At 29.3% G+C, this 14,608-nt stretch overlaps 1 protein-coding gene across 1 annotated transcript in view; it reads right to left on the bottom strand.

Moving 5' to 3' along the window:
* The window catches only part of LOC136087254 (trefoil factor 2-like), a 35,884-nt gene that overhangs the window by 9,241 nt on the left and 12,035 nt on the right, over positions 1-14,608 (bottom strand). The window contains exon 2 of the mRNA XM_065809716.1: positions 12,700-12,751. Coding sequence (XP_065665788.1) covers positions 12,700-12,751 — 52 coding nt within the window. The remainder of the gene's footprint in view (positions 1-12,699; positions 12,752-14,608) is intronic.

Below are 14,608 nucleotides of genomic sequence, written 5' to 3'. Positions count from 1 at the left end.
CAATACAGAATATTTTTTTTTTGCTCATTGTTGTTTTTTATAAAAATTTGTTTTAAATAATTGGAAAATTTAAATAAATCACCTTCAGGTGGCCGGTAACATGTGGAGACCAGTATGTTTTTTGATTTGTTGCTAGTTATTTCAATTGTAAAAACCTCACTATCGGCATCTGAGATCGAAAGGTCATCTCTTATTTTGGTAACTTGATCATTCCTAATATAAGTTATAATTCCACCTCCCCTTTTGTTAGTTTTTCTTTCAGATGATAATAATTTGTAGTTAGGAATTTCTAAACTTGAATTTATTCTGCATAATTCGTCAGAACACCACGTTTCTGTTAGGCATATCATACTGAATAAATAATCGCATTCGATAAGAAAATGCTTTAGCTTATCCATGTTGCTATTTTTACTTCTTATGTTAATGTGTATTACAGTAAAATTACTCATTAAGGTTTTTAGTTCATTTTTAAAAGTTTTTATTACAAAAAAGGATGAACTAAAATTGTTTTCGTTAAAAAAAATGCAAATCAGCGTCAGAAACATTTGTTGAATTGAAAACATTAAAGTGTATTTTTTCAAAATCTATTGTTAAGTTAATCATTATTTAAAATCGTTAAAATATCGCTTCGCTTAATAAAACTTCGCGCGTTTACTTTCTAAAATCTCTACAATAAATTTTATTAAATTTAATGACTGCAAATTTACTTTCGTTTCGTAACCGTTTAACTTCTTCCCAAAGCTTCTTTCTTTCTAACATCGTTTCTTTTGCATAATCTTCATTAATATAAATGCCAGTTCCTTTAAGTTTATTTACTGAGCTTAATATTTTATTTTTATTATGATAATTCAAACGCTTTAAAACGATTGATCTTGGTGTTTTATTATCTTTAACTACACCGACTCGGTGCGCTCGTTCCACAACTACTTCATTTAATATATTTTGTTTTGTTTTACAGATGTCTTTTACAGCCTTCTTACAATCACTCCAGTTTTGTCAGGATTTTCTTTTATGCCATCGATACGTAAGTTATTACGTCTCGAGCGATTCTCTAAGTCAATAGATTTTTTTTTCAACATCAAAATTTCATTATCATATTTTGTTTTTATATGAATAAATTCATCCCTAGCTTTTTCTTCTTGGAAATTTCATTTTCAACTTCATTTTCAAATCTTCTGATATTTAACTTGTTATTGTTTATTTCAGCGTCCATTTTGTCTAACCTTGCTGTTATTATTTTGAAATTCGAACTTATTATAGTAGTGAAGTTTTTTTCATGATCTTTGAGTAATGTCTCCATTTATGCTAGTATACTTTTTTTTTGTTCTTCTAGTTTGCTTGTGATAATTTTTTCTATATTTTTAATATTTATTTCCATTTTTATTGTAAATAAAGTTATTCTCAAAAAAAGAATACGTCTTACTCGTCTTGTGCCGAAAGCGCAAACCTTTCCTACTGAAATTACTTAGTCTTTGAATAGTAGTAGCAAGGATTTTGAACTGCATGAGTTGCAATATTGACTAAAAATTAGGATGTTTATTACCCAATCATTCAATGATGTATCAAATTTATTTAAGTCTGATGCATGATTAACAAATCATGTAAATTTTGAACTATTGTTGTAAAGCAATGAAAAATAGTAAATGATAATTTTTATGATGAGTCAAATGCTATTAAGTATTGTTTTGGCCAAGGTTTATCAATTTGCAAGAACACAGTAATGTAAATCAAGACAAAACATACCCCCTACACCTTCTTATTTGTAATCTAGTTTCTTTCATGGTCTCATGTATTAGAAATTGTGCAAGACAAGAACGAGAAATAAGAGAAAACTATCTTACATAAAAATATAATAATTTGATTTGAAATAAGATTATTTAAAAAGACTTTTGTTTTACTGAGAAATATAGTATTTTTTTAAAAATTTAAAAGTTTACTTTAGTGTTTTAAATAATATATACCTATTCATACCTATCAAAATATTATATACCTATTAAACTGAATAAGTGTATTTTTATTTTTTCAATATAAAATCTACAAATATGAAAAAATAAATAAAATTAAAAACCAGTCTACTTACTCAAACAACTCATTTTTCATGTTTTATTTGTAAAAGCCGGGTGAATAAAAAATAGCGATTGCTTTTACTCGGCATTTCTGAAGAAATTTATCAACTTTAGGTAGTTAAAAATTTAAAGGACTTGCTTTTTTTTTTGCAAAAGTTTTTAGTCATGGGCAGGTCTTCAAAACTATGAGCAATTGCTCACATATGAGAAAAACGCGTGAATAAAATACTATAACTAAAAAAACGGCAAGAAATTGCTTCTAAATTCAATGTAAATTCAAATTTTGATTATGTTTAACTTGTGTTTAGAAAACTCATAGTATTATTACAATCAAAGATAATCAAGAAAATTATAAATTACATAACTTTTTTTTTAAATTCATTTTATAGCTTAAATTAGCTTTTGAAAAGTAAAAGAAAGTCGCGTAGCCACACACGGTGGGTTACTCTGAACCCTTGATGTACCACCCCTTGGAGGGTGGTTCTTAACAACTTAATCCATTTATATATTATAAATGAGCAATTTTTTTTATATAAATAATAACACATTTATTATAATTCACAAACCTATAATCAATTAATTCCAGTAAAAAGTCGTAAGGTTTGGAAAAAGTGTTATAAGGTGTTTATTTTCATTAGTAAAAAGCTAATATTTTTATTTCTAAATTGATGACATTTTCATTCCCATTGCTTATATATCAGCAATTTTTAAAGGCGAATCCTTTTTTAAAATGTTTTGAGAACAGTCTAATGCTAACTATTTATATATTATATTTGTGTCGCATGGGAAAAAAAATGGTTAAACTATGTGTCCGGGGCTACCCTCCAATTTCGAAACATGCCTTTTATGTAAAATTTTTTCTTTTATGTTTTGTTCATTATTAAGGTACACAATATTTATTTTTTTGTTTCTAATTCGATGTATAAATGTTTATGCTTTTAAAAAAATCCTTTGACACTTTGTTTTCTGATATTACATGTGTACAATCTATTTTTTCCTCAAGTATTAGGGGCTACCCAACTTCTCCCTACTCTTGATGTCACATTTGTGAAGAAAAACTGAAACTTTCACATATTATATGAAGGATTTTCTTTGTTTAAAGTAAAACATGATGGATTTTCGTTTGTCTATTAAAATTAAATTTACTCATTGTGATAACAGAATATTTTTCTTTAAATTTACTTTAATGTATCATACAAAATTAGAGGTTATAATGCTTAGTCTGAATCTGTAACACGTTTGGAGTTAATATGGACATATAACCCCATGACTTAATGAAGTATTAACAGAGCTAAAGATGAGTTGCCTTATGCATATCAAAGTGCTGCAATTTACAGTATGAAATGTTCTGGTATGGAAGTAAGACAAATTTTTCTTAAACGAAATAAAAATACATAGATTTTTATTCATTGTTCTGTTTTGTTAATGCTACGCAGTAAAAAAAATTTGTTTATTAAACCTTTTACTTATTAAAAATTTATGGAAATTAATGTACTCTGAACTTAATGAACTCTGCTGTTATTCCATGAACAAATATAAGGACTTACTAATGTTTTTAAAGTGGTAGAATATTTGAAATGTTACTGTTTAATTCTTATTGCACAACAGTACAACAAAAAACGCCTAAAAATTATCGAGTCGAAGTCAAGTAAATGAATTTCAAAAGACAAAAGACTTTCATATTACTGAAAAAAAAATTAAAGAAAAGAATATAGGATACTAAGTATTATTATCCTTTTAGTTTTGATGCCTTTTAATCAGAGATTTTTTTATTTTATATACTTTTTTTAATTTAAAATTCATTTTTCTCAGTTTCTTATTTTTTGAACATTTTTAAAACCAAAACATAAAAATCTTAGAAACTATTTTATTATCTTATTTTAAACTTTCATAGTTTACTCATTGATACTGTAGATAGGGCTGGTAGTAGAATAAATCAAAATTATACTTAACTCATGGACCATTTTTTTGCTCGTCTAAAGCTGCCATTTTACTTAGGCTAAGAGTGCGACGATTATTTGATAGAACTTTTTAAAGATTACTCGTTAAACGGTTACGAATATTTGTTCGTTTCCGTTTTATTCGTTAAACGATTAGTGAACGAATAATATTGTTCAACACATAAATTTTTTACGAATATTCGTTAAACAAATATATTCATTTCCACTATTTTGTTGTGGAAATAAAATAATCGTTCAGCAAACAAGCGGTAGCGAATATACTCGTTAAAAAAAAAGACTTTAAATTTAGTTACTATATTGGTCACTAGCCTAATATTATCAACAGTAGTTTTCAGATTTGATTGAATGCCACATTAACGAATTGGTGTTTGATAAAGTTTTTTTATATACTTTTTAAATTTTTATTGTTATCCTGTGATCTATCTACTTATTACAGACCACCTGATGGCGATATTATCAACTTTTCATAATACTAGAAACAAACTTACATTAAAAGCAACAATTATTAAGTATAAGTAATTATATTTTTTCTACATATTTTCTTATTTGTTATTGTTATCTTCTCCATACATCAGCCAAGTCATATTTTTCATCTCCTTCAAGTTTTCTCTAATGAAAACCATCATTTCAATATTGTCATTGCTAAAATTATTTATTTTTTACGATAGAAAATTTCCAGCAGTTGAAACTACTTGTACTAAGGTAGCTGAAGATGCGGGGATGCACAAGATCTTCCTTCCTAATCTACTGAGATAAGGATATCTTTTACGGTTAAATCTCAAATGCTCGATATTATCTGCGTTGTTGTTAGCAACTCCTTCATCAACACAATGTGCTATCTCACATTTGGCATAAGTTAACGCAAAATTTTTATTTTTATTTTTTTTTCCAACATAGTTCTTTTACAGCACTAGTTGAAGCTTCTTCATTGTATGAATTATCATTTTCAGATGGTTGGTTAGAGTTTTCAATACGTGTAGAACTTTTCGCCCACATCTCCTCGGCGCATATCAATTAAGGCTTGAGTAGCGGTATCCCTAATATTTTCGTATCTTTTCTCATCAAGTGTAAAAGTTAGTGATCTCTTTTGTTTTAGATCAAGAAATGTGCCTTTGAATACTCAAATACTTTTTGACCACAACTAAGAAAATGTTGTTGAAACCCTGCTATTAGAACTTGAGTTATATTTGCAGAACAAGTGAAAAAAATTAGTTCCCATTTTTATCCAACTTATTCATAACATTATAGATTTTCAGTATCACGATTGTAGATTACACTATGTCCCTGGGTTGAAAGGGTGTTTTTCTAATCCGTTAGTTATAAACAGAAAGAGAGTCGCTGTTATTCCAAAAAAACTCTGCTTTTGAGACCGGGAAAATAAAGTTAGAAAAATCGCGTGTTTGCGAGAAAATTCTCAAATTGCGTTCCAACCTGAGCTTCCTCATATAACATTCCTGAACTGATAGAGCTGCTTAAATAATTTTACAGTACTACTAAACATTCTAGAACGTTCAAGAAACTACCAGAGCTTTCAAGAAACTCTCAGAACTATCTAGAATGTTCTTGAACGTTCGAAAGTAGCTGCACAAGTATAAAGAGCCTAAAAGCCGTTTTGCTTCCAATGGAAACAATTCTTCTTCTCTCCCAATGACCGACTCTGCGCATATCAAAGAGGATTACACCAGTGTCAAAATGTTGCTGAGTGCATTAATTTATACAACTACGGATGGAAGGTCTCCGGTGACTTTAAAAAGGTACTATTTTTCATTGATCTTCAAGGAGGTTTCAAAAACATTCCTTGTTTCCTCTGTCTCTGGGACAGTCGTGACCCTAGGGTGCATTATCTCACAAAGGATTGACCAAACGGACCGAGTTTCCTATTAGGAAGAGTAATGTGACGAGGAAACCGCTAGAAGAACCTCATACAGTACATATGCGACGGCTGCACATCAGGTTAGGTCTCATTAGGCAATTTATCACTGCTCTAGACAAGGAGTCAGCAGCATTTCAATACCTACAAGATCTTTTTCAAAAGCTGTCCGAGACTATAATCAGGCTGGTATATTCTTTGGACCACAGATCAAGAAGATTATAGAATGCGAGGATTTTGAAAAGTTCTTAAACAGGACGAGCTGCTTGGACCAGTATTGTTGCAGGTGTTCCTTTTGCAGGGCTTCCTTGGTAATTACAATGGTAAAAGTTAAGTAGAGATTGTGCAGACTCTCATAAAGAGTTACGCCAAAATGGGATACAGAATGTCTTTGAAAGTTCATACCCTTGATTCGCATCTCAACAAATTTAATGAGAACATTGGTGCTCTCTCCGATGAGCAAAGCAAAAGGTTTTACTTAGATATATTGGACTTTAAGCGTCGTATAGGACAAGGACAGTATAACGAAAACACGATGGAGGCTGAATTAGGTGGCTACTTCAAGTTATTCACAGTACAATTGTAAATCTAGAAAAAAACAAACATTTGTGAGCCTTGTTGAGTGGTTTCCGACTGAGTTTGTCAATTCATTGTTCAATTTTTGTTTTTTTCTGATTATAAGGACAAAAATAAAAAAAATCGTTTTAATTCTACAAAAAAACGAGTTTTCTTCGTCCTGTTGTCGTGTAAGCAAAGCTTGTGCTTAATGATGTCATTTTTCACATACTTTAGACTTAAGCAGTTGAAGAAAAAACTTAGAAGCCATGAACAGAAATTGTTTTACATAGTATTATCAGTATTGATTGTTGGGTCTGTCTGAGCTTAAACTTGAAAATTTATCAATTGGATAAAGACATCCAATAACACTTTAGTTATTTTAGCTTCTGCAACAGTGACCAGCAAACCTTTAATTTTAGTTGATATTTTTGCCATAATAGCCAAGCACCCTTTAATATAAATATTGGGTTCAACCTGCCTCAGGTCAGAACTCCAACGAGTCGGTAATTTCTGGATAAAACTAGTTCGTGGTTGCTTATGCTCAATAGCAATTTTCCTCAAAATAATAGTAGCCTTAGAAAAATGACTAAAGTACACAACTAATTTGTTTAGCTTTAGTGAAATTTCTAACTACTCAGAAACACTAGCCAGAGCCTTTGCGACAATTAAATGTATCTAATAATCAGCGCACCAAAGATTAGTGGTAATAACTTTACTGATGCGCATAGCTTTCATAATATTTGAACCTCCATCAGTCGTTGCTGACGTAATGTCTTTTCGCCAAATTCAAGCGTTTTATTAAGTAATCTAGTTTTTCTACAAAATTATTGGCATTATGTCCATCAGGAAATGGATCAAGTTTAACAAAAAGAGGTTCAAGCTGAAAACTTTTTGTAATGAAATAAAGAGTGAGAGATTGGAAAGCAAGGTTATTTCAAAAAGTCCAGTTATCAGTAGTAAAGGCACAACCATTAAGGTCAATCTCTCATTATCAGTTTTTTTGTTCAAATGATCACTGATGAAATTATACAATTTAGGAGTTCTGTCTTTAGAAAGTGAATTTGATGAAACAGGGTTATACTTCTCCTTCGTTGCTTACTTCATTATTTCATGAAAATTTTTACTATATACTATTCTAAAAAGTAACTGTTCGTCGATGATCCGCTTAGTCAATGATGTAACTATGTTTACATTTTCAATATAGTTTTTGGGCCATGGAATAACAGCATGAAAAGTTTTAGAGGCTTTAGCAGTTCTCAATTTACCAAATGATGTTGAAAATTGAGAGTTTGACCCAGGAATGTTTGACCTTGTTAATTACAAAAAAATTAACGAGTAATAATTATATACATATTTTATGAAGTAAAGTAACAATAATAAGTTGTGGTAATTACAACAAAATTGTGATTGAATTTGTAATTAAAAGATAAATGACGATAAATAGTAGGGGAAAGTAGAGAGAGAGTGGGACACCCCTATAATTGTATTTCGCAGCAGCGCCTAATTACCGTTATTTAATGCAAACTTATAGATTTCATATGCCCTTTTTATTAGATATCATTTCTCCTCCCTGCGCGTGGTGAAATTTCCTTTTTTGAAAGTAACCCAAAAATACTTTTGCTGACAACCTAGTAACTCATGTATGTATTTATTTTCGACTGTTGTTGCACCTTTTTCCTATTTAATAGGGAAATGCACTTATCATCTAATTAAATTAATAATTAAATTTATATTTTAGCTTTAACTGTATGGCTGTAATTTTAGTTTTATTTTGTCTTCCCTACGTAGGCGTGAAGCGGTACAAAGAAAAAAGTCGCTGTCCCACTTCTCCTTAAAAGTTTTGCGTTTTTTTATTGCGGAAATTTTTAGAACATTTTAGCTATGATTTTTTCTAGTTGTCAAAATACAATTTTTGAGACGCGTAACTGAAATATTTAATTATAGTTTTAGTTCTTATACAGTTGATTTAAAACAAAATTTGGTAAAAAGAGAGATCTTTATTAAAGATAAATTTAATTTGATTCATCATTATTGTTAGGAACAAATTAAGAATTCTTTTTACATCAATAATTTAAAAGCATTTGGAAAGCAAAAGGCATGCATAAAAGTTTTTTTAATCTTAAATAAAAATCATAATTTCATAATAGTCTGATATAAGATATAGTAATAAAAAAGACCTTAATACCATAAGAAATAAATATTTTTCTATCAAACTTAATTTCTTTTAAATTTCAGGTCATGTCTAGAGTTTATAAAAGAAAAAGTGAAACTCCACATGTTTCAGAAAACATTTTGAAAGTTACTATTGCCGAAGTGGAAAATGGGATAAGCCTTAGACATTTCTAAGTCTGCACTTCATAGGTGTACAAAAAAAAGTGTCAATACCCAGCTGCTAATCTTCAACCAAATTATAAACATTCTATGATTTCCTCTGTTGCACAAGAGCAAACACTGTGCATTTATCTAAATTCATGTTCTGATATGTTATATGGCTTTACACCAGTTCAAGTAAGAACTCTAGCTTTTGAAATGGCTCAAGCAAACAAAATAAAATGTCCCTTGCGTTGGATAGAGCAAAAAAAGGCTGGTCGAGATTGGTTAACAGGATTTTTAAAAAGAAACCCAAAACTATTTGTTAGAAAACCAGTAGCAATTTCAGTTGCGAGAGCATCGGCATTTAATCGGTATACTGTTGATATTTTCTTTAGCAAGTTACAAGAAGGTATATCAGTTGCTAAAGCAACATCATTTAAATTTTTTAATCTTGATAAGACAGTTTTTACTACTGTGCAAAAAACTTCTCTTGTCATTGCATCAAAGGGATCAATGCAAGTCGGGCAAATAACATCTAGAGAAAAAGGTCAATTAGTAACAGTGTGCTGCATTGTCTCCGCAGCTGGTGTAGCAATATCCGCTGTTATTGTTTTTCCAAAAAAATTATTTAGAAACTCACTAATGAGAGGAGCACCAGAAGGTTCGATTGGATTAGCCAATCAATCTGGATGGATGAATGCTGAAATATTTATAGATGTTTTAAAGCATTTTGTTAAGTTTGCTCGTCTAACAGCCGATCACAAAGTTTTATTCATTATGGATAATCATGAAAGCCACCTTTCACTACAGTCCTTGAATATGCAAAAGAGAACCTTGTTTTTATGATGACTTTGCCACTACATAAATCACGTAAGACATAACCTTTAGATAGGTCTGATTTTGGTCCAATGAAAACATATTTTAATGCAGCTGCCAATACCTGGATGCTTAGCAATCCAGGACAAGCCATTACAGTTTATGAGATGGTCAGTCTTATTCGAGAAGCATGGGAAAAAATCTTCCACACCAACAAATATTATGTCAGGATTTCGCGTGACAGAAATTGGGCTTTAAGATAGACATGTATATGGGGATAATATTTTTTTACAATCAGTTGTAACAGATAGAGATGTCCCTCAAAAATAATGCAGTGAAGGTTCATGTGAGAAATCGATTACAACTGTTACTCCTTCAGATATCTAAGGTTTGGATGCGCAACATGAAGCAATTATTACAGATAGAGATGTGCTTCAAGACCCATGCAACGAAGGCTCATGCGAGAAATCTAATACAAGTGCTATTCTTTCAGATATCTCAGGTTTGGGTGTGCAACATGAAGCAGTTAAAGAAAACTTAACTATATTTTCTCCTGAGATTGTACGAGAATATCCAAAGGTAATTTAAACTAAACATTCTTAGTTTAGGTTTTCTTTAAATTCTATAATTGTATAATACTATAATATATATTTGCAGCCACCTTCTCGTAAGATTTTAAGACGTGGACGTAAAAAGAGAAAGTGTATGATAGCCACATCAACACCGGAGATTTTAAGAATTAAAAATGAAGTATTAAACAAAAAAAGAGGTAAAAAAGTTGTCCTTCTAAAATGTAAAAATCTGAGGAAAAACATACTACGCAAATCGAACAGTGATCTTGATGTAGATTTCAACAAAATAACAAATGATGTTTCTGCTAATTGTTACTCACTAGAGTTTGAAGAAGAATTGGAAACTATTTCTTTTAGCGTTATAAAAAATGTGAGTGTCAGTGATTATGTTTTTTGCGAGGTTTGTAGTAAAAACACCATTTCTTATTATGTAGGCATAGTGCAGAAAAAAATAAACACAAATTTTGATGTTGAGGTCAGCTTTCTGAAACGCCAGAATAAAGAAACTTCTAAATTTTCAAATCTAGAATTAATAACATTTGTAATGTGAATATTAATGATATAAAGTCCTGCCTCATCCGCTTGTTGGAACAACATCAAGAACAGAAGCTAAAATCATTTTCCAAGTGAACTTTGGCATCTTAAATGTATAATAACTTTTTTCTTTTTTTAACAAAGAAATTCTAATTCCTAAAATGTAATCTTAATTTGATTAAAAAAGGCATTGATAATCTGATTTTTTTTTCTAATATTTGCCTCTCCATAGGGGCCACTTCAGGCGAGGAGGCTACGCATTTTTTTGTATTTTTATATATTTTTTTATTGTGGTTACAACCCTCTCTCAACCCTTTAACTCGCAAAAGCGAACTTTTATGAACAAGGCCCGCGGCGCGAAAAAACTAAGTTGAGCGTGGTACTTCCAGGCACGTGGTGGGAGTCGAACTCGGAACCACTCGCTTACATGCTAAGCACTCTACTACTACACTACTGCCGCGTTTTATTTAAACAAAACTTAATTTTAAAATCGAAATTTGCTCAAGTTAATATCTAACTAGATTTGGAGTCGTTTTTATATAGTCCCACATCTCCCCAAAATGTCCCGCTTCTCCCGCACGTTTGTCCAACTTCTCCCAAACTTGTCCCTCTTTACCCCAATAGCAGGTTTCCTCCTAAACCAAAAAATATATACTTTGTTAAAATATTCTGTCAATCTTAGGGAATGGATTTAGTGCCCCAAATACTGCTTTATTTGTTAAGACTAGTTTGGTTCAGTTCATACATCAAATAAAAAAGATATTGTAATTACCTTGGAAAAAAAATCGTGTCCCACTTCTTCTCACACTCCCCTATAACAGTTACGTTATGATATTATGAAAAGTACAAGAAATGAAAAAAAAAGGGGAAAAATATTTTTTCCCGTTTATAAACTTTGGCATAAAAAGCGACACTGACTGATATTTTTAAACTTTATTTTAGTGTCGCTTTTCTAATTAAAATTTAACTTAAATGATGATGTTTAATTTAAAACTAATGTTTAATTTTAAATTCAAATTTAATTTTAAATTTAAACAAGGTGTTTAATTTGAAATTCAAATTTAATTTAAAATTAATGATGTTTAATTCAAAGCTTATGTTTAATTTAACTTAAATGATGTTTAAATAAAATTTTAATGGAATGAAGTGTATGTTTTATGTCATAAATAATGTCATTTAAATTCAAATATTTTGATAAAGGTTGCCTTAAAATATTTTAAAAAGACTTAAATGATTGTTTTAACACTTCTACTTCTATTCTAACACTTGCACTTATTTATAAAAACTTGAGGCATTTTTCTGCTTAAACGTCTCTACGATCATATGTCGGTGGCGGCATTCTAAATGGATTCGTGACCTGCAGGTTGTTGGTATAACGTGACTCCGTAATAAACGGGAAGAGTATAAATCACAATACCAATTTGTTTGTTAATGATTTTTAAATACTAATAAATAAAATATATAAAAGTAAAATATAATAAGATACTCGCAAAATACAAATTATTTTTATTTTGTATTTGTTTAACAAACAAGATTCGTTTAACAAATATAATTCGAATTTTTTCTATTATAAAATTTGTTCGTGGAACAAATATTTATTTGTTTAGCAAATAAAAGTAAACCAATTAAAAATCGTTCCTGATTTTTGGTTCGAAAATATATATTTGTTAAATGGTTATTATTTATTAAAGGATTATATGTTTTTATAAATATATTTGTACCATGCAAATAATTTAAACAATTAGGTTTTACGAATTTTCTTAATAAATAATTTAACCGAATATTCCCTAACAATATATTGAAATTCGTATATTGATATTTGATTAACAATTAATCGTCGCACTCTAATAAAAAAGATGATCTAATTTTTTTAGTTTTTATAAGCTGCCACTATTGATATCTTTTTGTTTAATGCCATACACTTTTGATATTATGTTTTTATTGTCACTTAACTATATTCTTTTAACAATATTACGAAAAAAATATTTTTAATATAAAAACTATAGTACCTCCATATGTATAGGAACAACAAGAAAGCAGAGCAAAAATACATTGTAGAACCTGAAAAAAAAACAATAAAAACATCAATAACAATTTAAGCAAATTTAAAGTTTTGTATTTAAATATTACTAAAACCATATTGCATTTGTGTTACAGCGAATGATTTCTTTTGATGAAATTAAAACTTAGATAATTTTGTATTTATATATATTAAAAAAACAATCTTAATAAAAATGATCGTATTTATAATTAAATCTTTTAGCTTGAGTAAGGGAACCTGGTAGTGAAATTAAATTTATGTGACCCTTTGATTTTTTTGATTATTTAAGATCAACTATTTTTAAGTGCAAAAACTTTATATGACGATGAACATAAATTACTTAACAAATAACTTAGTATGATAGCATAACGTTATATTCCGAGATCAGTGGGTTAAGTTATTCGAGCTCGTTCATTAGCTTTGCCAATTTATTTTTTGGTAAATAAAGTTGATTAGCAGCTGCTTAAATCTAAGATTAAATGCAATATTTCTTTTTTATTTTATTAGGTTAAAAGGGGCTCAAGGGTCCGCAACCATCCAGCATTTTATGGTCGTTAACCGTTGACCAATTTTTCTTCCAAATGAACATTTTTTTAGTTTTTTTGTTTTATCTTTTTCTCTATAAAAAAACTTAAAAAAATTTCTTTAGTGTTTAATTAGTGATGGTTGGATAAGCGACCACTTTTAAAACCAGAATATAAAAATAGATTTGTCAGCTTACAAGTTACACAGTTAATTAATTTCTGCAGAGGACATAACACCAACAAGTTTTTTTAATGAAGCGCTTCAAACTTAGGAAACTGCATAAATAGATTCACGCGTTGTTAACTATAACGCCGCCAACGTTATATTTTCCATTAAAGACTCATAAATAAATAATAAATATCTATCATGCATCATAAACAACTTTAAAAGTCAACATAAATCAAGATGTTTTCATCAAATAGAACTCAACATACTATTTGATTGAGAAACTCTGCAAGTAGAAAAAGACTATTATAATGTATTACATTGAATCCTTGCCAAAAGCAATAGAAACTTGCAAAAAATACTTAATTACATACTGAAACACGTTGATGGTGCTATAAAAACTTGAGCACAGAAACTGCATGTAGATCAGAGGTCATATCGTTTAATAATTAAGCCCACTTCTAGTCCTGATTGCTACGGTTCTCCAATTAAAAAAATTAAACTATTTGTTTATTGTTTATTTTTTCAAGTATTGTACAAAAGCCTTTAAAAATTCCAAAAAAAAGTGATCTAAACAAAATGGTTTGCACAAAAAATATAATTATATAAAATGTTTGTTTTGTTTTAAAATCTGATCAACAATTAATATTTAGGTTATTTTTTTGTATTTAACACATTAAATAGAAACAGTTTAGAGCGATTAAGATTTTAAACGTATGTGAATTGCTTTTAACACTTATTTTAATTGCTCTCTTATTATTCAGCTCTTTTCTTTATTTCAACTTCACTTTTATCTATTTTAGCTTAATTGTGAATTTATTTCAATTCCTAACGTAGTTAGTGGTTGCATGCAACCTGTTGAGGTTCTTTATTAATGTAAAATAAAATAGTGCTGCTTTTTTGTTGTATTTGATATAATTATTACCAGATTGCCGGAATAGTTATTATTTATCATTTATCAATCTTTTAACTTTATTCTTTATAGCCTATAGAAGATAAAAATTATAAAAATGAATTATTATATATTATATATTACAAATATTTAAAATTTGACTTATATTTTATGTTTCAGCATGGATGAAGTCAACTTCTAGTTTATTTTTCCAACACTGCAAATATGAATGAATGGCCTTATAAGTGGTGGGTTTCATGCAATTACACATGCTCAGATAATACCATTAAAAGTG

Source organism: Hydra vulgaris, chromosome 11 (assembly GCF_038396675.1).
Source record: "Hydra vulgaris chromosome 11, alternate assembly HydraT2T_AEP".
Taxonomy (NCBI): Eukaryota; Metazoa; Cnidaria; class Hydrozoa; order Anthoathecata; family Hydridae; genus Hydra; species Hydra vulgaris.
The sequence above is the reverse complement of the archived record's forward strand: the minus strand, read 5'-3'. Positions and strand labels throughout refer to the sequence as shown.